Raw genomic sequence first — 22,961 nt, 5'->3', positions numbered from 1 at the left:
ACTGAGGAACCGCTCTGTCAGGAAGCAGGACAAACAATGTACGATGTCATGCAGATGTTCCTGAAAACAGCTGCCGCAAGAAAGATGGAGCAAAACATCTTTGTGGAAAAAATCCTTGTCGGTACGTTGCTGAACTGAAACATGTACGGAAGACTTACAGCCACCCTCACTTTATAGCAGGGATGGGGAACCTCAGGCCCAGGGGCCATATGCGGCCCCCGAGGACATTTTTGTGGCCCTCGGGAGCTCTGGGGCCCTGCCGTGGAGGCACGGTCCAGGGCAGCCCTCCCTGGGGCCTCGTTTGCTCAGGTACACCGCTGGCTGCCCTCCCGCCGGGGAGGGGGGAGCGGGGGCGCCCTCCAGGCCTTCTCTGCGTGGTGTGCCCTGGGGTTGCCAACCTCCAGGTGGTGGATGGAGACCTGGCAACCCTAGCCTCTCCCCCCCACTGGAAGATCTACACCTGGTATGGCCCCCGAATGATGTTACAAATGCGCAAATGGCCCTTGGCAGGAAAAAGGTTCCCCACCCCTGCTTTATAGCCACCCCTGATATCCTGAGTTGGTGTAATATCCAGCAAGGGCCAATGTTTTCATTGCATTTACACCAGAGTTGGCGGGACTTGCTGACCCAGAAGGAAGCTGGCCGAAGCAATGGGTCAGAAAGCCAAGACAGATCAGAATGCAGAATCTTTTATTGCGTTGAACAATAGAGAGGAGCTCGCTCCAAGGAAGCCCCTCGGGAAGCAGAGGCGAGACCAGGCCTAGGAGCCGAATTGGCCCAAACCTGCCCATAAGAAATACCTCTCATCTCCCCCTCCCCGATTTCCAATCACCACCTCCCAGTCACCAGGCCTCACTGAGAGGTGATTCTCCAGCCAAAAGTGCAGTTCCCGCTGCTGCCAAAACGCACGAGAGCCTGGCTCTTCTTCCAGCATTATCAGACGTTGGAGTTCCTCCCCCCTGCTGGAGGGGCAAAAAAGCAGGGGCCTAAAGGATGATTTCCCTTTGGTTCTCCTCAGGAAGGTCCTGGAGGCCTTGGAGTTCACGCAAGCCCTGTGGCAGGATGCAGGGGGAGAAAAGAAAACCAACCTGAATCTAAGCAACCAGACTGATTTGGTGTGTCCACAGCTTCTGTCTCACCTCCACACAGGAGACAAACCCTTGTTCTCACCCACCCCCAGACCTCAGAACAACCCTTGAGAGAAAGGCAGCCCCTTCCAGCATGTAGTGGTTAAGAGCGGTGGACTCTGGTCTGGTGAACTGGATTTGTTTCCCCCCTCCTCCACATGAAGCCAACTGGGTGACCTTGGGCTAGTCACACTCTCTCAGCCCCACGTACCTCACAGGGTGTCTGTTGTGGGGAGGGGAAGGGAAAGTTATTATAAGGCAGTTTGATTCTTCCTTAAGTGGCAGAGAAAGTTGGCATATAAAAACCAACTCTTCTTCTTCCACCCCAGCTAAGGGCCCCCTTTTCTCAAGCAACTTGACACTCCCAAGATACAATGCCGCCCCCACCCCCACCCCAGTAGCAAAAGCATCACTCAGCACACCCCATTACCTCTAAAACCATCCGGATATTGGCTTTGATCTTGGCGGAGTCTGTGGTGAGGGTCTCGGCGATCCTGTTGAGCGAGACAGAATCCCCAAGTAGGTAAGGGGAGAAGGATGGATTTATCCATCCTCACTTCTGAACAGATCTAGGCAACAGGTCAGCATTTGTATAATCGTCATTCTTTCCGCAGAGGGTTCTCTGGATCTTACAGTTCTATGAGGGCAGGCTAATCATCTCAAATGAGGAATTCTCAGCCTCCTCGCCAGAATGAAATTACCATCATTCTTTGGGGAAGCCTTGACTGGTATAAATTTGTAGTGTTGAAATAATTCCCACCCTGTGGAATCAAACATTATGAGGTTTATTTAGCCAGCAGCCTACATTTTGGTCCTAAACCAAAATCCTACAACTCACTACTCTGAGTGTACCCCAGCAGCGTGGCCTGTCTGTGGGCAAGCAAGAAAAGACCACATCAAGTGGAGAAAACATCTGGCCAAGACCGACCCAGAGGCCCTCTGAGGAGCCAACTTCTTTGGGGTCATTTCAGGATAGGCGGGAAAGGTGATTTGCCCCCAAACTTACTCGGTCAGCAGCTTGTTCTTCTTCTCGATGAAGGCCAGTGCCTCGGCCAGCGTCAGCTCTGCGTAGAACCCGTACCCCAGCGCCACAAAGATGGTGGAGGCATCCGGCCTGCAGGAGGACAGGGGAAAGGGGGGGGGAAATAAAAGGTGCGCAACTTGACCCAGTCAAGAGGAAGGGCAGAAAGGCAACTTCCTGTTGAAACGTATCAGAAGTAGCTACTGCTCAAAAGGTACAGGGAAGCCAATGAACTTTTATGATCCGTTATGAAGAATTTTCTAACTGCAAGACAAGCAATGGAATAATGTTCTGAGGAAAGCTGAGGAACCTTGTTCCATGGAAGTTTTGTTGGATGAGAGCCAGCGTGGTGTAGTGGTTAAGAGCAGTGGACTCTGATCTGGAGAACCGGGTTTGATTTCCCACACCTCCACATGAGTGATGGACTCTAATCTGGTGAACCGGGTTGGTTTCCCCACTCCTACACAAGAGCAGCAGACTCTAATCTGGTGAAAGGTTTGATTCCCCACTCCTACACATGAAGCCAGCTGGGAGACCTTGGGCTAGTCACAGTTCTCCATGAACTCTCTAAGCCCCACCTACCTCACAAGGTGTATGCTGTGGGGAGAGGAAGGGAAGGAGATTGTAAATTGGTTTGATTCTGCTTAAAAGGTAGAGAAAGTCAGCATATAAAAACCTCCTCCTCCTCCTCTTCTTCTAGTGAATTAAGATCACAGGGACAGGCCCTCTTCACAGTCGCATTAACTAAAGAAACTTGTCTTGTTGGTACACAAGAGAAGGCCTTTTTGGTGGCGGCCCCATGATTGTGGAGCATAAACCAGGGAGGTGCGCCTAACCCCTTCACTTTCGCTCTTTTGGGGGTGGTCAGAGGAAGGAGGGGTTTGGAGAGGGGAGGGACTTCAATGCCATAGAGTCCAACTGCCAAAGCAGCCATTTTCTCCAGGGGAACTGATTTCTATCACCAGGAGATCAGTTGTAATAGCGGGAGATCTCCAGCCACTACCTGGAGGTTTTATCAGCCCATTGATGAAAGATTATATATTTACTTACAGTTATCCATGTCAAAATAAGTACTTGAGCTTTTTTCAATATGAGCTTTTTGTAGCTTCAATACTCTTATTATAAAAATCTTTTCCCTTTGAGGGATCAAAATAGTAACCACATATATTTTTACATCAATAATTCCAATAGGATATCCATTTCTTATGGTTGCACAGACAGGGTCACGATATTTGCAATACAGGATATAAAAAGGCTAAGCGTTATTAGCTGAAGTCTCTCCCTTTCCTTGCCCACCCCCAATTTCATTTAACGCCAAGAGGATTGAAGAACGGCCACTCTGCATTGACCATGGTGAGAACTAGTGTGGCTGTGTTAATAGCATTAGCTAGGAAAAACTCGATTTCCGTGCTTACTGGTGTTTGGCTCCAGAAAACGTCGAGGAGCCTTATGAGAAGAAGAGAGTTCCTCAATCGGGGTCAAGATTCGATCCCAGTAGCGCCTTAAAGACCCACAAGATTTTCAGGGCATGAGCTTTCGAGAGTCAAAGCTCCCTTGCTCAGATTGGCACCTGACAAAAGGAGCGTTCACTCTTGAAAGCTTACGCCCTGAAAATCTTGTTGGTCTCTAAGGTATTACTGGACTCGAATCTTGCTCTCCTACTGCAGACCAATACACCTACCAATACAGTTAAAACGCTTAGGGCTGTTTAGCTTGGAAAGAAGGCTGTTAAGGGGAGACGTGATAGAGGTCTATAAAATTATGCACAGTATGGAGAGAGTGGAAAAGGAGAAGCTTTTCTCCCTCTCTCATAATACCAGAACGTGGGGTCATCTGCTGATGCTGGAGGGTGTCATGGGCCCTGCCTTGGGAGCTGAGGACTCGGAGGACTCTGAAGCTGAAGTGGAGGAACAGGTTGCCTCTGGGCCCTCAGTACCTCCATTGCACCCAGTAGAACAGGAGCCTGAAACAACTCAGCAGGAACCACAGCTAGGCAGGAAGTTGGAACAAGGGCAGACAGAAGCTACTCTTCCCCCAACCCCTGCAGTGGAAGCTGAGAATGGCAGCCCTCCAAGCTCACCTGAACCTGATAGGCATATCAGGACTCGGCAGCATGTGGTTCTGCAAGGTAGAAGGAGAAGTGCTCGCTTGGAGAGGCTAAGCAGACAGAGAACTGGTGCTGAGTCGTTTCAGGATGAAGCCTAGCCTGGAAGTGCACTGACTGATAAAGGCAGTGCAGGCGTGCTTTCACTTTGCGGAAGCAACAGTGCAGTTTCTCTGTGTTCCAGCTACCGCTCATGATTAATCTCTCCGGCCGTTGACTCCTGCCTGCTTTGACGACGCCTCCGACTACTGACCTCGGTAGACAGCATAACCTTCGTCACCTGCTCCAAAAGGGGCTAGATACGTCTGAGGACTGCGGGCACGTCTGAGGACTGCGGGCACCGCCCGGCCCTTGGCCTACGCCGGCACGGAGGGTGAGAGATTCAAAACAGATAACAGGAAGTATTTCTTCACACAACGCATAGTTAAACTGTGGAACTCCCTGCTCCAGGATGTGGTGATGGCTGCCAACTCGGAAGGCTTGAAGAGGGGAGTGGACATGTTCATGGAGGAGAGGGGTATTCATGGCTGCTAGTCAAAATGGATGCTAGTCATGATGCATACCTATTCTCTCCAGGATCAGAGGAGCATGCCTATTATATTAGGTACAGTGGAACACAGGCAGGATAATGCTGCTGCAGTCGTCTTGTTTGTGGGCTTCCTCGAGGCACCTGGTTGGCCACTGTGTGAACAGACTGATGGACTTTATGGGCCTTGGACTGATCCAGCATGGCCTTTCTTATGTCCTTACCCACCTGAAACTATCCTCAGTCAAGAATCACATGGGGGAGGGGGAACTTTACACACTATGCTGCACAACAAAGAACCTCAACTACATGTCTGCACTGAGTGCAAATCCCTCCTCTTCCTTCCCCTTACCATCTGTCCTTCTCAGACGAACGTCCCCTCCTCCCCCCTCCCTTTCAGTTGCCCACAGCCAGTGTACGTTCATGCTTCTGTTGGCCCACTGCCAGCAGGAAGCAGAGAGAAAGAAGTGTCGCTTCACACTCAAACCACCCATTCTGGCTTGGGAGGAGAGTGAGAAAACAGCCTAAATTGCATTTGTTATGCTAAGTACCTTTCTGGTACGCATCAGTTATTTTTATCCGGAAAGAGTTCATTTGGGGATAAGCGCTCAGCGTTCTCACTCAAGCTAGCTTTTCCCCCTATCCAAATCCCATAAGTTTCGTCACGCAAAGAAGTTTATTTTATTTATTTCATTTATACTTCATCCTTCTCCCCGATGGGGACCCAAGGCGGCTTAAATCATTCTCCTCTCCTCCATTTTATCCTTATTAACAACCCTGTGAGGTAGGCTGGGCCGGGAGTGCGTGACTGGGCCAAGGTCACCCAGCAAGCTTCCGTGGCAGAGTGGGGATTCGAAACTGGGTCCTCCGAAACTAGTCCGACACTCTAACCCAGTGGTTCCCAAAGTTTTTGGGCAACCACCCCCATGGTTCCACAAACTCAACCCCAGCACCCCCTACCCTATCCAACAACACAGTTGAAGGGGCCCACCTGTAGCACCCCCCTGCTGCCCCTTGCCTCTTACTGCCCCCCTAGGTAATCCCACCGCTCCCCAGGGGGTGATACTGCCCACTTTGGAAACCACTGATTCTAAGCACTACATCACTCTGGCTATGGGGGGGGTGCTCTCAAACATCACCGCAAATTTCTGCAAGCCAAGCCAACAGACACCTTTGTTAGGTTTGGATCCAGCTGAGAATGCCACTTAACCCTGCTGCTAGTGTGGTGGGGTTGTGTCTAGGGATCCCTTGGGTCTCAGCTTGGGAAAGCAGGGGGGGGGGGTTAGAGCTCACATCGTTCTCTTCACTGGCAGTCTTCAAGCAGTGACTGGATGAAAACTTGTCAGGGATGCTTTAGGCTGACCCTGCCCCCCCCAGCCTCAGATTGGGGGGGGGGGGCAACTGAAGCAGGGCCTCCAAAGATGACTGGAGTGTATGGGTAGGTTCACATGGGAGAAGGTGGTCCTTGTGTCCTTCTCTACACATCTGCATCACAGAAGGTGCCTGCGTATCACCCCAAAGCCTCCCCCACGCACCAGAAAATCTTCCCTGCTTCAGGGAAGGATCACAATGCCACCGCTCAGCCACTGAGGCCGTGTTTTGCTCTCTCTCTGGGAATGGGAAAACTTCTCTGCTCCCAGAAAACCTCCCAGAGGCTACAGAGAAGTTTGTCTTCTCCTAAAAAGAAGAAGAGGGGTTTTTTTATATGCCGACTTTCTTTGCCATTTAAGGAAGAATAAAACTGGCTGACAATCACCTTCCCCTCCCCACAACAGACACCCTGTGAGGGAGGTGGGGCTGAGAGAGCTGTGACTAGCCTAAGGTCACCCAGCTGGCTTCAAGTGTAGGAGTGGGGAAACAAATCCAGTTCACCAGATTAGCCTCCGCCGCTCATGTAGGGGAGTGGGGAAATCAAACCCATTCTCCCGACCAGAGTTCACCGCTCCAAACCACTACACCACGCTGGCCTGACATGGCCAGTAAGTAAGTAAGGCCTGACATGGCCAGCTTAGCTACAATCAAAGAACGTTCTGTCCCATTTCACCATTTGAACTGAGTGCCCCTACAATTAAAATACCCCAACAGCTTCATGTGTTCGTGCGAGCTTGAGACCCCGATATTACAACAATTACACTGGCTATCAATTCACTCCCTAGCCCAATTCAAAGTGCTAGTTTTTTAGGGGAGGGGCTGTGGCTCAGTGCTAGAAGTCATGCAGAAGGTCCCAGGTTCAATCCCTGGCATCTCCAGTTAAAGGGACCAGGCAAGTAGATGATGTGAAAGACCTCAGCCTGAGACCCTGGAGAGCCGCTGCCGGTCTGGGTAGACAATACTGACTTTGATGGACCAAGGGTCTGATTCAGTAGAAGGCAGCTTCATGTGTTCAAGTGAGAGAATCAAAAGACATTGCCATAGAGCAGTCAGGAAACAAAGGGCTGGAACCGGCAAGGGAAAAGCGCCACACAGAAGCAGGTTCTTTGCGCTACTTACACTTCGGCATTGACGTAGAAATTGCAGCCAAGGTCTACTTGGGTCACCAGCTCCCGACTTCCGGTCTCCTGACAGGAAAAGGACAACAGCTGACCAATCCGCTTCCAATTCGAATAATTTATTTACAGCTTTTGCCAGAACAAAAAGTAAACAATGACCATCTTAAACAGGATTTTAAAAGGGTAGGTAACAAATCTAAAAATATCTCCATAACTTAACAGAAGTATGTTAAAAAGACAAAATAATTCCCTTTTAAAACATTGTCCTAAATTGGTTCTTGTAGGTTATCCGGGCTGTGTAACCGTGGTCTTGGAATTTTCTTTCCTGATGTTTCGCCAGCAACTGTGGCAGGCATCTTCAGAGTAGTAACACTGAAGGACAGTGTCTCTCGGTGTCAAGGGTGTAGGAAGAGTAATATATAGTCAGAAAGGGGTTGGGTTTGAGCTGAGTATTGTCCTGCAAAAGTATTGTCCTGTAAGTATCAAGATAATGTGCTAATGAGGGTATGGTATGTTAATATGGAACCATTGTATCCTGAAGTGATCTGTTAATGTGTGTAATCCAAAACTAATCTGTATGGCTATTGTTGAATGTTGTCTTTGTCTGGAGGTTTTTCAGGGCAGGAAGCCAAGCCTTATTCATTCTTAAACTCTCCTCTTTTCTGTTAAAGTTGTGCTGATGTTTATGAATTTCAATGGCTTCTCTGTGCAATCTGACAAAATAGTTGGTAGAATTGTCCAGTCTTTCAGTGTCTTGGAATAAGACCCTGTGTCCTGTTTGTGTCAGGGTCTTATTCCAAGACACTGAAAGACTGGACAATTCTACCAACTATTTTGTCAGATTGCACAGAGAAGCCATTGAAATTCATAAACATCAGCACAACTTTAACAGAAAAGAGGAGAGTTTAAGAATGAATAAGGCTTGGCTTCCTGCCCTGAAAAACCTCCAGACAAAGACAACATTCAACAATAGCCATACAGATTAGTTTTGGATTACACACATTAACAGATCACTTCAGGATACAATGGTTCCATATTAACATACCATACCCTCATTAGCACATTATCTTGATACTTACAGGACAATACTTTTGCAGGACAATACTCAGCTCAAACCCAACCCCTTTCTGACTATATATTACTCTTCCTACACCCTTGACACTGAGAGACACTGTCCTTCAGTGTTACTACTCTGAAGATGCCTGCCACAGTTGCTGGCGAAACATCAGGAAAGAAAATTCCAAGACCACGGTTACACAGCCCGGATAACCTACAAGAACCAATGAACTCTGACCGTGAAAGCCTTCGACAATACATTGTCCTAAACTTTGCATAAGAGTTAATTGTAACCAGTATTGACATTATCATTAGAGATCTCTCTCGAATGCATCTCGATTGCCTCTGAGCAAAATTTAGTGACTTGGGAAAGTCAAAAAGTGTCCCCTTCCCACAGCAAAAATTTCATTTCCTCTTCTTCTGAGACAAAATCTCTTAAGTTCATATGAGGATGAGTCAGCTTCTGCCTAATATCCTTATAAAAGTTACACCTTAGAATAATATGGCAAGAATCTTCCATTTCTCTGGCCCCGCAGGGGCACTCCCACTGAGCTCTTGGAAGATTCCTGAATTTTCCCTCCAGAGCTGCTGAGGGAAGTATGGAACCTATAGCAAGGGTACCAATCCCCTTCTGCTCCCCAGGGCAGAGCTGGCTTTACAATGGCCCCTCCAGCCCATGATCTGCTTAAAAGCAAACCCTCACATCATGCTACTTCAGATTTGACAAGATCCAATGACTGTTTAGAACTACAAATGAAAGACTTCTGAATTACCTGCAACCGCTCGATCACGCTCTTCAGCTGCAAGTACTGGGCGATCTTCTCGTAGACCTCGTCCCGCTGCTCCAACACTTTTCTAGGGGGAAACCATCAGTGACTGTCCAGCAGGGTCCGTACAAGTTATTTCGCCACCCCAAAGAATGTATGCCCTGTCCCGTATGGCCCAGGCTAGCCCGATCTCGTCAGCTCTTGCAAGCCAAGCAGGGTCGGCCCTGGTTAGAATTTGGATGGGAGACCATCAAGGAAGTCCAGGGCTGCTATGCAGAGGCAAGCAACAGCAAACCACCTCTGTTAATCTCTCGCCTTGGAAACTCTGGAGAACCAGGTTTGATTCCCTACTCCTCCACATGAAGCCAGCTGGGTGACCTTAGACTAGTCACAGTTCCCTCTGAACTCCCTCAGCCCCACCTACCTCACAAGGTGTCTGTTGTGGGGAGAGGAAGAGAAAGTGATTGTAAGCCGCTTTGAGATGCCTTCTTCTTCTTCCTCCTCTATGGGGTTGCCATAAATCAGCTGCGAGTTGACATCACTTTCCACCACCAAACAATGCCCACTCATCGCTGCCCGGCCTATGCCACCAATGGTTGAGACCTTGGTAGTGCAAGCCCAGGCAGTAATGGCAGTATGATGACTTACAGTGAGCTGAGCCCCTGCAGGGCATCAACACTGGGGCTGGGGCTCAGATGTACAGCATCTACTTGGCATGCAGGTCCCAGGTTCAATCCCCGGCATCTCCAGGTAAAGGGAGTAGGCAGGTAGATCATGTGAAAGACCTCTGCCTGAAACTCTGGAGAGCCGCTGCCGGTCTGAGTAGACAATACTGACTTTGATCGACCAAGGGTCTGATTCAGTATAAGGCAGCTTCATGTGTTCAACACCGTCCTCAGCTGCACCATTCCAAGCAGTCGCTTGGCTGAAGAATCGGGCCCCACTGTCTAACAGTGCAAGAGAAATTGGACCCAAAGCAAGAACCGGGGGGCATCAGAGGGCAGGAGCTTGTCCAAGGCAGAACACAGGGGTGGGGCGGGGGGATCACTCACTGGAGGTCTCTCTGCAGAACATCACTGATGAAAGCTTCATACTGCAGGACTTTCCCTTGTACTTGCTGTTCTCCTAACATTGCCATAGGAGTCCCCGAAAAGCGGTGGCGAACGGGACTGTGGAAAGGAGAAGTTAAACCACTGGAACTGGGGAGAAGTTAAACCACTGCGACTGGGGAAAAGAAAAAGCAGATCTCAACCCAGCAGTCCTGGGCACAAATCGAAAATCATTTGCGAGTTATACAGTTTGGCTCCAGCTGTTGAGATTTCTAGGAAGGCAAAGGCATCCCCAGTCTTCTGCTACCTTCTTCCTCCCTCTGCATTCATCACGTCACTCTGATGCTGTAAACATTGACCTTGCTGGTCTGCAGCGTGTGCAAACAAGTGATAATCAAGCAGGAAATTAAAGGGGGGGGATGGCTTTCTCTACCCACCCCTTTCCCCTAAGAATCATAGAGCTGGAAGGGACCACAAGGATCATCTAGTCCAACCCCCTGCACAATGCAGGAAATTCATAACTACCTCTCCCCCCACTCCCAGTGACCCCTACTCCATGCCCAGAAGATAGCCAAGACGCCAACCCTCTCATCATCTGCCTAAGGCAGAGTTTCCCAAACTTTTTGAGTCATGGAGCACTTTTCAGGAGATAAATCCTTCATGGAGCACTAATTTTCACCTAGCACCTATATACTAAGCCGAATGACAGTATTTTTTTTCTTCTTTCCAGTCTCTTCAAGGAGCACCAAGAGATGTTTCCCGGAGCACCAAGTGCTCCTTGGAGCACAGTTTGGGAACCTCTGGCCTAAGGTGACAGAATCAGCCTTGCTGACAGGTGGCCATGTAGCCTCTGCTTCGAAACCTCCAGGGAAGGAAGGAGAGCTCACCCACCTCCCGAGGAAGCCTGTTCCACCGAGGAACCGCTCTGACCGTTAGAAGATCCCTTCTGCGAGCTTCCCTGCTTTTTTTAGAATTAAACACCCACGTTTTTTTCTTAGCTCTCCGAATGGCACGAGGAGAGTGATCAGAGAATACGACCCAGGCGCCAAATAGGTCTCAAATACATATATATATATATATATAAACACAAGGTTTGGAAGCGGTCATAGAGACGGAGAAGGAATTCGAGCGCCTCGCAACCCATCACTTCCGGCATTCAAGCGGAAACACCCCCCCCCACACACACACACACACCCCACCCAAGAGGACAAGGCCCCACGGAGACGACCCAGGACTACAGGAAGAACAAAAAAAGAGTCCTCCTTTATAGCACTTTCACACGGCTTCCTCTCGCTTGGCTACCGACTGCCGCTGTCCCTTGGCCTCTGTACTGCCAGAAGGCCGCCATTTGCGGGGCGAAGGCTCTCGCTCTGGCCGCCCATCTCTATGGCGTCTCTCAGCCCGTCGCTCAGGGGGGCGAACAGGGAGGCGGGGGGATCTACTTCCGGGTTGAACATCCGGGTCCCGAGCGTCCCGTCCCGAACGCGCCGAGGCTTTTCTACCACAAAACGGGTTATTTAGAATGAAATTGAGGGATTTTTTTTTTCAAGTAAACGTACTAGCCGTTGTTTCCAATTAGGTTTCGCCAAATTACTATTATGTTAGGAAAATATGGAAGACGGTATTATAAAGAGGGGTAGAGATTGTTCAGATACCAACGAAATGATATGTAAATAATATTATCTTCGCTTTCCCTGTTTTTTTCCCTTTGTATATCTACTTATTAATGAAAAAAATAAAAAGTATACAATAAATAAATTTTTAAAAAGTTTCGCGTCTGGGTTTCGGAACCCGGGGGAAGCACCGGAAGTGGCCGCCTTCTCCCGTTAGGTCACTTCCGGTTTCCGTGACAAGTTTTTTTTTTTTAAAAATAAACCGGTTCTGAGTTCGTCGCCATGGCGGCGCCGGAGCTGCGCCTGCACGGCTCGATCCGCTTCTGGGTTTTGTTGCCCGTCGCTTGGATCGCGCTCGCCGTCGGGATCCTGCGCCTGCGCGTGGCGGCGCTGCTGCGCGGCGAGCGCGAGCCGGGCTGGCCCGAGCAACGGCAGGACGCGTGAGCGCGGGGGGGGCGGGGCGTAGTGGGGGCCACGCCCACAAATCCGGGAAGCGTTCCATGGTGGTTGGGGTGGATCTTCCCTATTGTGTTGCAATGGCGGGAGTGGGTTGCGTGTGCAAGCTTGCAAGCGTCAAGCAGCTCTTATCCGCAGTTCAGATAAGAACCCTGGAAAGTTTTGTAATGCCTATAATCTTCATTATTATTGGAAATGTAGGCTTTTATACTCAGGCCGCAAGCTCGCACTTATAAAGATGCTAAGCCCGGGGTATAAGGGTTAGCATCTAGCACAGTGGTTCCCAACCTTTTTTTGACCAGGGACCACTAGGACTTTTTTGTTCGGTGCAGGGACCCCAAGGTTCAAAATAAAAATTCCGAGAATTTGAAAATAAACTTTAATCATAGCTGTTAGTTAAACATTAAACTTAGAATAATATTTGAATATATATATTTTTATAATAATATTTGAATATATATATTTGAATAATATTTGAATATATATATTTTTATAATAGAGAACTTTTAATTGAAAATATTAATTTATTATGGGGTTATAACTTTGTTTCGCGGACCTTAATTTAGTTCTCGCGGACCCCTGGGGGTCCACGGACCCCCAGTTGGGAACCAGTGATCTAGCACAATACCATATTCTGCACACATAATGGCAAGACCCCATGTATAAGGGGTCAAGTATTATTCTTTGGTTCCTATCCACTCCTGTGTGGTCACTGAGTTAGCATAAAGTGGCATCCACTACGGATCAGGTGCCAGTGAGATCGTCCTTGCAGGCCTGGTACAGCTAGCTGCCCTAATGAGGCCCAAGGCAGTGATTTAGGAGTGTCAGATAAAAAGGTTAAGTTTCATTTCTCCATCATATGGCCACCTAAATCCACGCCTCAAAACCACACTGATAGAACGTGCTAATCCAAATGTATCCATTATTGGGTCTTTGTGTCTCTACGCACTATATTACGTAATTGTAACACCCCTGACCAGAAGTTATAAACGTTGTTGCAATCCTTTGTTCGGGTGTGTGAATTGTCCTGCGCATTTGGGGCAGTTCTCACCCGGTATGTATATTAGGCCTAATAAACTGCTTTGAACTCTCAACCTCCTGCTGTGTTATTGTCATTGGGAATTAATACAATAATACAGTTTCACAACACTTATTGCTGCATAAACTTTGAGCCTATCAGATGCATGACGTGTAGCCGAATTTGATGCATGGGCACCTCGGGGAGATTGCAGTGTGAAAGTGCTGAATCAGAATTCATCCAGTAGTTCAGTGGTTATTCCTTTCACAGGCTAGAGCAGCCGTTCCCAAACTGTGCTCCACGAAGCAGTTGGTGCTCTGCGGAACATCTATTGCTCCGGGAAGAGATTGGAAAGGAAAATACAACTGTCATTTGGTTTAGCATATAGGTGCTGGGTGAAAATTAGTGCTCTGTGATGAAGTTCTTTCCTGAAAAGTTCTCCATGACGCAAAAAACTGGGGAACCGCTGAGTTAGAGGGCATTGTTTTCATCCAGTTTGGATTAAATGGTGCCCAAATCCTGCCTATCAAGCAAGCCCCTATTTTATCCATTTTGATGTTCGATGAGTTGATATTTTACAGTTTTATTACAAGGATTTTATTGTATCTTATTGTGTAGATTGCATGTTGTGAGCCGCCCGGAGCCTGGGTTTGGCTGGGGAGTAAGGGTGGGGTATAAAACTAAAATAAATATCTGAAGCCAGTGATCCATCCTCGCAAATAATTTGGATAATTTGTCTCCTCAAAGAAGGTCTGAAACTGCGTAGCCCCTACGTGCTCAGAACCCTTGCCCGAGTCATTTGCCTCAGGCCCATAGTTAATAAAGTCTTTCTGATTCAAGGAACGCTTCAGGAAGGGCCTCATTGATACACCACGTCTTTAAAAATGAATGACAGGGCTTAACCAATCATAACATAGTCACAGGCATAGTCAAATGAACCCATCCAACAAAGCCAGCGCAATAACCGCAAGCACAACATACAACATTTTGCTACCAGATGCTCAGTCCCCATTATTCTCAAATACACTGTGGAAAAGGAGCTTGCTGAAGACGTGCCAGATGAACGTGCCCATAAATTCAGTTAGTTTAGGATCGATTTTGAGTTCTGTAATCTAGGGGCCACTGCCAAAAAAGCCCAGTCCCCACTGTTGGTCAAACTGCCCTTGAAAAAAGACAGAAGCTGAGGCCAGGTCTAGAGAATGACCCGAACAATCTGACAAGTTGATATGGGAGCTAATCGTCCTTCAGGCAGTACAGGCCCAGGCTACTGAGGGCTTTCAAAGTCAAATAGAGGCAGGCCTGTGGCTCAGTGGTAGTGCATGTGCTTTGCATGCAGAAGGTCCCAGGTTCAGTCCCCAGCATCTCCAGTTAAAAAGACCAGGCAGTAGGTGATGTGAAAGACCTCAGCCTGAGACCCTGGAGAGCCACTGTCAGTCAGAGTAGACAGTACTGACCTTGATGGCCCAATGATCTGGTTAGGATACGGCAGCTTCATGTGTATGTGCGTGTAAGAAGAGAGCCTTGCATTGCATCCGCCTATAAAAAACCAGCCCTAACCTGGATTGCTCCAGGCTAGCCTGATCTTGTCAGAGCTCAGAAGCCAAGCAGGGATGGCCCTGGTGTGTATGTGGATGGGCGACCTCCAAGGACTACCAGGGTCATGATGTGGAGGCAGGGAATAGCAAACCAGGGTCGTGACGCGGAGGCAGGCAATGGCAAATCGCCTCCGAACGACTCTTGCCTTGAAAACCCTACGGGTCGCCATAAATTAGCTGTGACTCGACGGCACAAACAAACTTAAGTTATTTCACTCAAAAGTATAATCTTGCCCTCCTAATTATCACCAGTTCTTAGGGCTATTCTGAGAATTTTTCCATTGCAATAACTGTGTCCTGATCAGCAATCCCCTCCAAGACCCCCTGCAAAGATCTCAGAGGAAACAGTTGCGTCATTCTTTGATTATTATTTCCAATAAGTGCACCCCATCTTTCTGTATGCCTAGATGCAATCCCGAAGAGCCCCGTGGCGCAGAGTGGTAAGCTGCAGTACTGCAGTCAAAAGCTCTGCTCACGACCTGAGTTCGATCCCGACGGAAGCCGGTTTCAGGTAGCCGGCTCAAGGTTGACTCAGCCTTCCATCCTTCCGAGGTCGGTAAAATGAGTACCCGGCTTGCTGGGGGTAAAGTGTAGATGACTGGGGGAAGCACTGGCAAACCACCCCGTAAACATGGTCTGCCTAGTAAACGTCGGGGTGTGAGGTCACCCCATGGGTCAGGAATGACCTGGTGCTTGCACAGGGGACTACCTTTACCTAGATGCAATCCAGTTTTTCCTCTGCGACCTTGCAAGGGATTTCCCAGTGCCATTCTGGTTGCTTCCCTAGTTCACAGGAGGGGAATGTGAGCGGTCTGGTCCTTTGGTGGTAGCTGCGGGTCACAATCAGCATTTACACCTTATGTGTAACATAGGCTGATAAATTATGTGGGAATGACTGTTGAGTGGAGTGTTCTTTGTCTGTCAGGCAGGTGCTGGCCCGGAGTCACCTCCTGAGGGAAAATGGACGCTTCCTGACTCATCAGGTAAGAGACCACGGGGCCAATCCCTTCCTGAAGGCCCTCTTCCTCCACTTCTCACGCAGTCCCTAGGACTGTGCTTCTCAGCAAGTGCACAGATATAGGCAGGGGTCCCCACACACGTGTGGGCCTTGTTCGATGTAGGACACTGACTCATGGGATCTGTCCCCATGAGAGTCAGCGTGGTGTAGTGGTTAAGAGCGGTGGTTTGGAGCGGTGGGGTCTGATCTGGAGAAGCAGGTTTGATTCCCCACTCCTCCACATGAGTGGCGGACGTTAATCCGGTGAACTGGATTTGTTTCCCCGCTCCTACACAAGAAGCCAGCTGGGTGACCTTGGGCTAGTCACAGCTCTCTCAGCCCCACCTACCTCACAGGGTGTCTGTTGTGGGGAAGGTGATTGTAAGCTGGTTTGATTCTTCGTTAAGTGGTAGAGAAAGTCGGCATGTAAAAACCAACTCTTCTTCTTCTTCCCCTCTTGGGGCTCTGTGCAGGCGCCAAAGAGTTCCATTCACACAGCTCACCAAAAAAAGCCCCAGAGAAGCTTGTCCAAATATTGCATTAATATCTCCAGTAGGAGAAAATGATCGTGGAGAACAAATTGGCCACCTTGTGTGATCTGAGGGGCTGCTGTATTCTCCAAACAGGTCCAGAGACAAGCAGTTACATTACGTTATTTGCGTTGCATATAAATATGTATATTTACAAATTATAAACACATTGGATACAACATGTAACATTAAAATAGAGAATATCTATTACTTACATGTTGGGAACATTTTTTCCTTATGGGTAATACTGCCTGTTCGTTTACGTACTTTTTTGTTGTTGGAAAGTTTACATCTGAGAGTGTAGGCTTTTAGAATGAGATTCTATGTGATTATTCCCCTGAGCCACCTACATTTCTGTTTATAAGGTATGGAAGAAGCGGTTTTATTTGGTTTACATGAAAGAAGAGGCTACCACAAACGCTCTTAAAAATAACCAATCCAGGAGCATGGAGGCAATTTCAACTTGAAGGGCAGCATGGGAGAAGTACGATGTAGTGGGGAGAACGTTGTTTTAAGAGCTGAGTGGCACTCTGTCGTGAAACTCACCGGGTAACCTCGGGCCAGTCACTCTCGGCCTGGTCTACCTTGCAGGATTGTCGCGAGGATAAAATGGAGGCAGGGAGAAGTCCCAGTGCTGCCCTGAGCTCCCGGGATGAAAGGGGGATAAAAATCTGACTGGAACTCTTCCTCCCCTGCTCCAAATCTGACTAAACATAATCTTTGAACCAGGAAGTTCCCTCTTTTGAGCCTTACAACAATCAGATGGTCGCCAGGTTGCCTATTTATCAATTCATAGGATTGTGCGAAGAATGACTGAGGAAATACAGGTGAAGCATTTTGAATGCTCTGAAAAGGCCTACTAGAGTCACGAGTCCCCTCTTTTGCCATTTGTATCCTCTCACGGCCCGTCGTGGTGTTTCCGCAGGGCTTCCTCATGCGCAAACATTACTTCAACAACCCGGAAAGCGGCTTCTTCCGTAAAACGAAGCGTAAGATGCAGCTACGGAACCCACTGACAGGTAAGGAGAGAGGCTGGAAGCGAGGCCGATGGAGGGTTTTTATTTATTTCACGCCATTTATACTCGCCTGTCCCTATAAGGCTCGAGGCAAATTTGGGGGCAGCTATCTGCACAGATCATTCTACAGGACCTGGGGAGGGGAAGCTGCCACCGGAAATCCTCTGGCATCTGGGATTTCAGCCCATCTTGTAAACATGGCTGGAAGTGCATCTTTGCAGCCATAGGGCTCGTACGGTCCTAGGCCAGTTGGCCCTGGTTCCCTTCCTCCCGGGCTGGCCCAGGTGTTTCCAAGCTGCCTGGCCAGGCACATCTCAAGCTACCAGGTGGTCAGGTGAGCCAGGTGGTGGTGCTGGGGCCCTGCGGGGCTTTAGTGTCCCTGGCCCCTGCTGCCTACCTGGTGGGCCACTAGGGCTGTGTGCAATATGTAACATGAAAATAGAGCCAGCATGGTGTAGTGGATACGAGCGGTGGTTTGGAGTGGTGGACTCTGATCTGGAGAACCGGGTTTGATTCCCCCGCTCCTCCACATGAGCGGAGGAGGCTAATCTGGTCAACTGGATTTGTTTCCCCACTCTTCCACATGAAGCCAGCTGGGTGACCTTGGGCTAGTCACAGCTCTCTCAGCCTCACCTACCTCACAGGATGTCTGTTGTGGGGAGGGGAAGGTGATTGTAAGTTGGTTTGATTCTTCCTTAAGTGGCAAAGAAAGTCAGCATATAAAAACCAACTTTTCTTCTTCTTCCTCACCATCGGCGGGAGGTTTTTGGGGGGGAGCCTGAGGAGGGTGGGGTTTGGGGAGGGACTTCAATGCCATAGAGTCCAATTGCCAGAGTGGCCATTTTCTCCAGGGGAACAGATCTCTATCAGTTGGAAGCAGTTGTAATAGCGAGAGATCTCCAGCGTCCACCTGGAGGTTGGCATCCCTATGGGCCACCCCCGAGAAGGCCTGGAAACTTTAGAAAGAAAACTGAGGTTCTGAGTTCGGCGGCTCACACCACAGCTTTAGAGGTTTCACTGTTCACCTGTTGGATCACAGCCTGCACAGACTCATGCTTTCATTCTTCCTTCCCCCCCCCCCCCCGTTTCAAGATCCAACCATGGTTATGGAGATGATGAAAGGGAACATCATCAACGTGCTCCCCATGATCCTCGTTGGAGGCTGGATCAATTGGGCCTTCTCCGGCTTTGTGGCGAGTGAGTGAGCAGGAACGAAGCCAGGCGAGGGGGTGACAGAGAGGTGGGCCAGTGGAGTTTAAAAGGCAAAATTCCAGTTGGTGGTTAGGCGTCTAGCGGCTTTCAGTGGCCATTATAGTCCCATTTTACAGATGGGGAGAACTGAGTCTTGAGGGTGGCTTGGCCCACAGCAAGCTAGTATAATGCAGCAGCTAAGAGCAGGAAGTCAGGAAATCCCTGGTTCGAATCTTTGCTCTTCCTTCCAGAAAATTCACAACTACCTCCCCCACACACCCCCAGTGACCTCCATGCCCAGAAGATGGCCAAGATACCTTCCCTCTCATGATCTGCCCAAGGTCATAGAATCAGCATTGCTGACAGATGGCCATCTGGCCTCTGCTTAAAATCCTCCAGGGAAGGAGAGCTCACCACCTCCCGAGGAAGCCTGTTCCACTGAGGAACCGCTCTGTCAGGAAGTTCTTCCTAATGTCTAGACAGAAACTCTTTTGATTTAATTTCAACTCACTGGGTCTGGTCCGACCTTGTGGGGCAACAGAAAACAACTCAGCACCATCCTCTATATGGCAGCCCTTCAGGTACTTGAAGATGGTTATCATATCCCCTCTCAGTCATCTCTTCAGGCTAAACATACCCAACTCCTTCAACCTTTCCTCATAGGACTTGGTCTCCAGCCCCCTCACCATCTTCGTTGCCCTCCTCTGGACACGTCCCAGCTTGTCTACATCCTTCTTACATTGTGGGGCCCAAAACTGAACACAATACTCTAGGTGAGGTCTAACCAGAGCAGAGCAAAGCGGCACCATCACTTCACCTGATCTGAACACTATAGTTCTGTTGATACAGCCCAAGATCACATTTGCCTTTTAAGCTACCGCATCACACTGACTGATTTCCTTCGATTGCAGAAGGGACGGGCCGAGGGTGTTTTCGCCAGAGAGATGAGGAGATGTAGAGCAGGATGGAGAGGCGCTTGGGGGTCGGTGGGCGGGTTGCTTACCGGGGGTCAGCAGTAGAGCTTGGTAAGGGGGAGATGCGGGCTCTAACCCTCTCCCTCCCCACCTCCTAGCCAAGGTTCCCTTTCCCTTGACCCTGCGATTCAAGCCCATGCTGCAGCGCGGAATTAACTTACTTTCCCTGGATCCCTCTTGGTAAGCATATCTCCCTCCTCCCCCCACCCCCAAAGGTCCAGCTAGTCCTTTGCAAGGGAATAAAGGGGGCTGCAGCCCTGAGTCCCTCCCCCTAGGACTGGGCCCCCAGAAAGGTTCCTTGCAATGGTCACCGATAGCTCTTCTCCTAACAGGGTGAGCTCTGCCTCCTGGTACTTCCTCAATGTCTTTGGCCTGCGCCGGGTGTACACCCTCATCCTGGGGGAAGAGACAGGTAAGAGAGACAGCTTGGGGATCAGGAAGGAGGGGTTAAAGGTTGACAGCGAGTGACGCAGCGGGGGAGGGGAGCCCTGGGCTGCAAGGAGCAAGCCAAGACGGGAGATTAGGATGAGGCTATACCACGTGGGGATTCATCACATCACTCAGAAAGGAGGAGAAAGCTGTTCTGACTATCAGAGGTTGGGGGGGGGGGACAAGACTCAAGGGCGGGAATCCCATCTCCTCCCCCCACCCCCCGGTGACCAAGCTTAGCACAGCTCCAGGCCCCACCACCCACCTTTGAGCCCAGCTGCAGCAGCGGCGTCTGGGAAGTATACTGTCTGTGTGTGTACAGATAACACTTTTATTTGGGGGGATTTAAACCCACCAATGTTTTTTTCTGCAAACCTGGGGTTCCCCCAAGTTTGCAGGAAAATCTGTTTAGTGTCCACGTGGACCCAATCTGCGGATTTAGGTATCTGCAGATGGGGGCCCACACATCGCTGTTATAAAACAGCTGACGACACTTTGAGAAGTGGATACTGCACTGTCTGCTACCAAGTAGATCTGTGAATTGCGTGAGAGATGTGGCAACTTTTTGTAGTGTCAAGAAAAAATAATAATCTTAATTTCCCCCTTTTTTTTAAAAAGGGTGAAATGGCAGATGAATAGCCAACGGCTGTTAAATCTTGGGAAAGGGTTTTAAATAGAGGTGGTTTAGGTTGGGAAGGGAGACTGGGAGGAGCATTCCCCTGTGAACCCGTTTGCAAGCTAAAGTGATGACAGTCCCTATACAGGTTTACCATTTCAATGGGAACCAAGTCCCTTGGAGTAAAGCAGTTTCCTTCCCCCCACCCCCACAATCACATTTCTCTTGGCAGCTGCAGAACAGGACCAGCTGCTACTGCAAGATCAGTTCCTGGGTCCCACTGTGCCCGCCCCACCTGACCCCAATAAGGCCTTCAAGGTAAGAACCGGAGTTTAGTTCAGCAGTGGTTGTACTTGAGTGTTGGGGGTGGATGAAGAATCTGCTCGTGTAGAAGTTACATGGCGAAGGTTTGTCCTGGATGGTTGAGGCGAGCCCGATCTCGGAAGCAAAGCAGCATCGACCCTGGTTAGTACTTGGGAGACTACCAAGGAAGTCCAGGGTTGCTGGGCAGAGGACTACAGGTGGCAACCACCTGCCTGCCTCTGCGTAGCAATACTGGGCTCCGCTTGGTGTCTTGTCCAGATCTCAAGGCTAAGCAGGGCTTGACCCTGGCTTAGTTCTAAGATCTGATGATATCGGGCTAGCCTGGGCCAACGCTCTGTTGTCTGTGAGTGTGAAAATCCGGCAAGGTCACAGCCAACTTATGTCACCATAAGTTGGCTGTGACTTGCCGGCATTTTACACACACTCACACACACACAGAGCGATGGCCCAGGCTAGCCCGATATCATCAGATCTTAGAATCTAAGCAGGGTCAGCCCTAGTTAGCACTTGGATGGGAGACCACCAAGGGAGCCCAGTATTGCTACGCAGAGGCAGGCAGTGGCATGCCACCTGTGTCTCTGCCCTGACCTGGATAGCCCAGGCTAGTCTAATTTCATCAGAAAGGAGACCAAGAAGGAAGTCTAGGGTTGCTACACAGGAGCAAACCCACCTGTTTTTCTTTCCTTCGAAACCCTACGGAGTCGCCCTCGGTCAGCTGCTACTTGACTCCACCACCAAGTAACACAACAGCAGATTTTGTAGGCCTACAAACTCTATAACCCCTGGGCCTTTGTGTCTGGGGACAGTGAAGCTCCGGCTGACGCATTCAAGAACAGTACAGTTGCTTAGAATGTGACTCCCCTCCACACAAAAAACACCCCCTTTAAAAAAATTTATCTTTGGCATCAGTTCACAAGGGGGTCTTCAGCAGTCTTCCTCTCCTGTACCCCAAAGCGGTAGGCAATCCTTGAACCTACTCTACAGAGCTGGTGGAGGAATTCTTAGAGTGGAGATGAAGTATTTTTCCTCTTAAGCGATGTCCAAACACCAAGTTTGGTTTAGTCCAGGGGTGTCAAACATAAGGGCCACATGAACACATGAAGCTGCCCTTCTACTGAATCAGACCCTTGGTCCATCAAAGTCAGTATTGTCTACTCAGACTGGCAGTGGCTCTCCAGGGTCTCAGGCAGAGGTCTTTCACATCACTTTCTTGTCTAGTCCCTTTAACTGGACACACCGGGGATTGAACCTGGGAGCTTCTGCATGCCAAGCAGAGGCTCTCACTGAACCACAGCCCCTCCCCAAAATTGTACCTGCGTTGGCCAGGAATCAAACCCGGGTCAACTGCTTGGAAGGCAGCTATGCTCACCACTATACCACGAACTCTCAAAAAGGTTGGGGACCCCCCGCCTATTTACACAACGCCTTTTGAACCCTCTCAAACGTGATTTTTAAAATGGGTTATGTATTCGCCAGGAGAAGCCTTGTCGCTTTCAAAGAGACTTACAGATTCGATCCCTTGAGAACCTTTATCCGGCTCATGAGTCAGCCTCCCCCTCCACTCTCAATCTGGGCTGGCGAGGCATGGCCCAGCCTGACTAAGCGACATTTATGTCATATCTGGCCCTTGTAACAAATGAGTTTGAGACCCCTGGTTTAGGCCCTTTAAACAAAACCTCCAGGCACCGATCCAGTTACCCGCACAGATGCCATTATAGCAAGGGTATTGGCCCAGGGCTGCAGTGCCAGCCCCCCCCCTTTTTTTTTTACGGTTGTTGCAGCGATATTTCTTTCCCTCCCCATCAGGCTGAGTGGGAAGCTTTAGAGCTCGTTTCTCACCACTGGGCTCTCCAGGACATCGAAGAACAGCTGATGGGCCGGGACCTCCAGTCGGCAGGGAGGTGTGGGCCTGACTGATCCCACCCCTTGACATCTGAGGGTCACAGTCCGACGGGGCAGCTACGAGTCCCCAAAGAGGGAGCGGCGAATGGCCACCGGATCTTGCATGGTGTGTTAAAAGTGTGGCATGGCTACTGGCTTGAGAGGCGGAGGAGAGCTGGAGC

General features: G+C 49.5%; 2 protein-coding genes across 2 annotated transcripts; one reads left to right on the top strand and one right to left on the bottom strand.

Annotated features, from left to right (window-relative positions):
* Nucleotides 1–986: 986 nt before the first annotated feature.
* On the bottom strand, nt 987–10,228 carry UXT (ubiquitously expressed prefoldin like chaperone). Its single transcript, XM_056867288.1, has 6 exons — nt 10,143–10,228; nt 9,097–9,178; nt 7,269–7,336; nt 2,134–2,241; nt 1,558–1,621; nt 987–1,052 (listed from the first exon to the last, which is right to left on the bottom strand). The coding sequence occupies exons 1-6, from the start codon at nt 10,226–10,228 to the stop codon at nt 987–989; spliced, it is 474 nt and encodes a 157-aa protein (XP_056723266.1).
* Nucleotides 10,229–12,034: 1,806 nt separating this feature from the next.
* LOC130487838 (ER membrane protein complex subunit 3-like) lies at nt 12,035–22,815 on the top strand. Its single transcript, XM_056861385.1, has 8 exons — nt 12,035–12,192; nt 15,747–15,804; nt 17,274–17,367; nt 18,457–18,561; nt 19,628–19,709; nt 19,862–19,941; nt 20,807–20,892; nt 22,705–22,815. Exons 1-8 carry the CDS (start codon nt 12,035–12,037, stop codon nt 22,813–22,815), a joined length of 774 nt encoding a protein of 257 aa, XP_056717363.1.
* The last annotated feature ends 146 nt before the right edge of the window (nt 22,816–22,961 follow it).

The sequence above is a fragment of the Euleptes europaea genome, chromosome 1 (assembly GCF_029931775.1).
Source record: "Euleptes europaea isolate rEulEur1 chromosome 1, rEulEur1.hap1, whole genome shotgun sequence".
Classification (NCBI taxonomy): Eukaryota; Metazoa; Chordata; class Lepidosauria; order Squamata; family Sphaerodactylidae; genus Euleptes; species Euleptes europaea.
This window is presented reverse-complemented; position numbering and strand designations above follow the sequence as displayed.

Excerpts from the sequence above, each read along its gene's own strand:
- UXT (XM_056867288.1), bottom strand. The coding sequence starts at position 10,228 with ATGGCAATGTTAGGAGAACAGCAAGTACAAGGGAAAGTCCTGCAGTAT. Across the intron at positions 9,179-10,142 it reads GTTCTGCAGAGAGACCTCCA|AAAAGTGTTGGAGCAGCGGG; the intron begins GTGAGTGATCCC and ends GTTTCCCCCTAG. Across the intron at positions 1,622-2,133 it reads AAGAACAAGCTGCTGACCGA|GATCGCCGAGACCCTCACCA; the intron begins GTAAGTTTGGGG and ends CTCGCTCAACAG.
- LOC130487838 (XM_056861385.1), top strand. The coding sequence starts at position 12,035 with ATGGCGGCGCCGGAGCTGCGCCTGCACGGCTCGATCCGCTTCTGGGTT. Across the intron at positions 18,562-19,627 it reads CTTCTCCGGCTTTGTGGCGA|CCAAGGTTCCCTTTCCCTTG; the intron begins GTGAGTGAGCAG and ends CCCACCTCCTAG. Across the intron at positions 19,942-20,806 it reads CATCCTGGGGGAAGAGACAG|CTGCAGAACAGGACCAGCTG; the intron begins GTAAGAGAGACA and ends TTCTCTTGGCAG.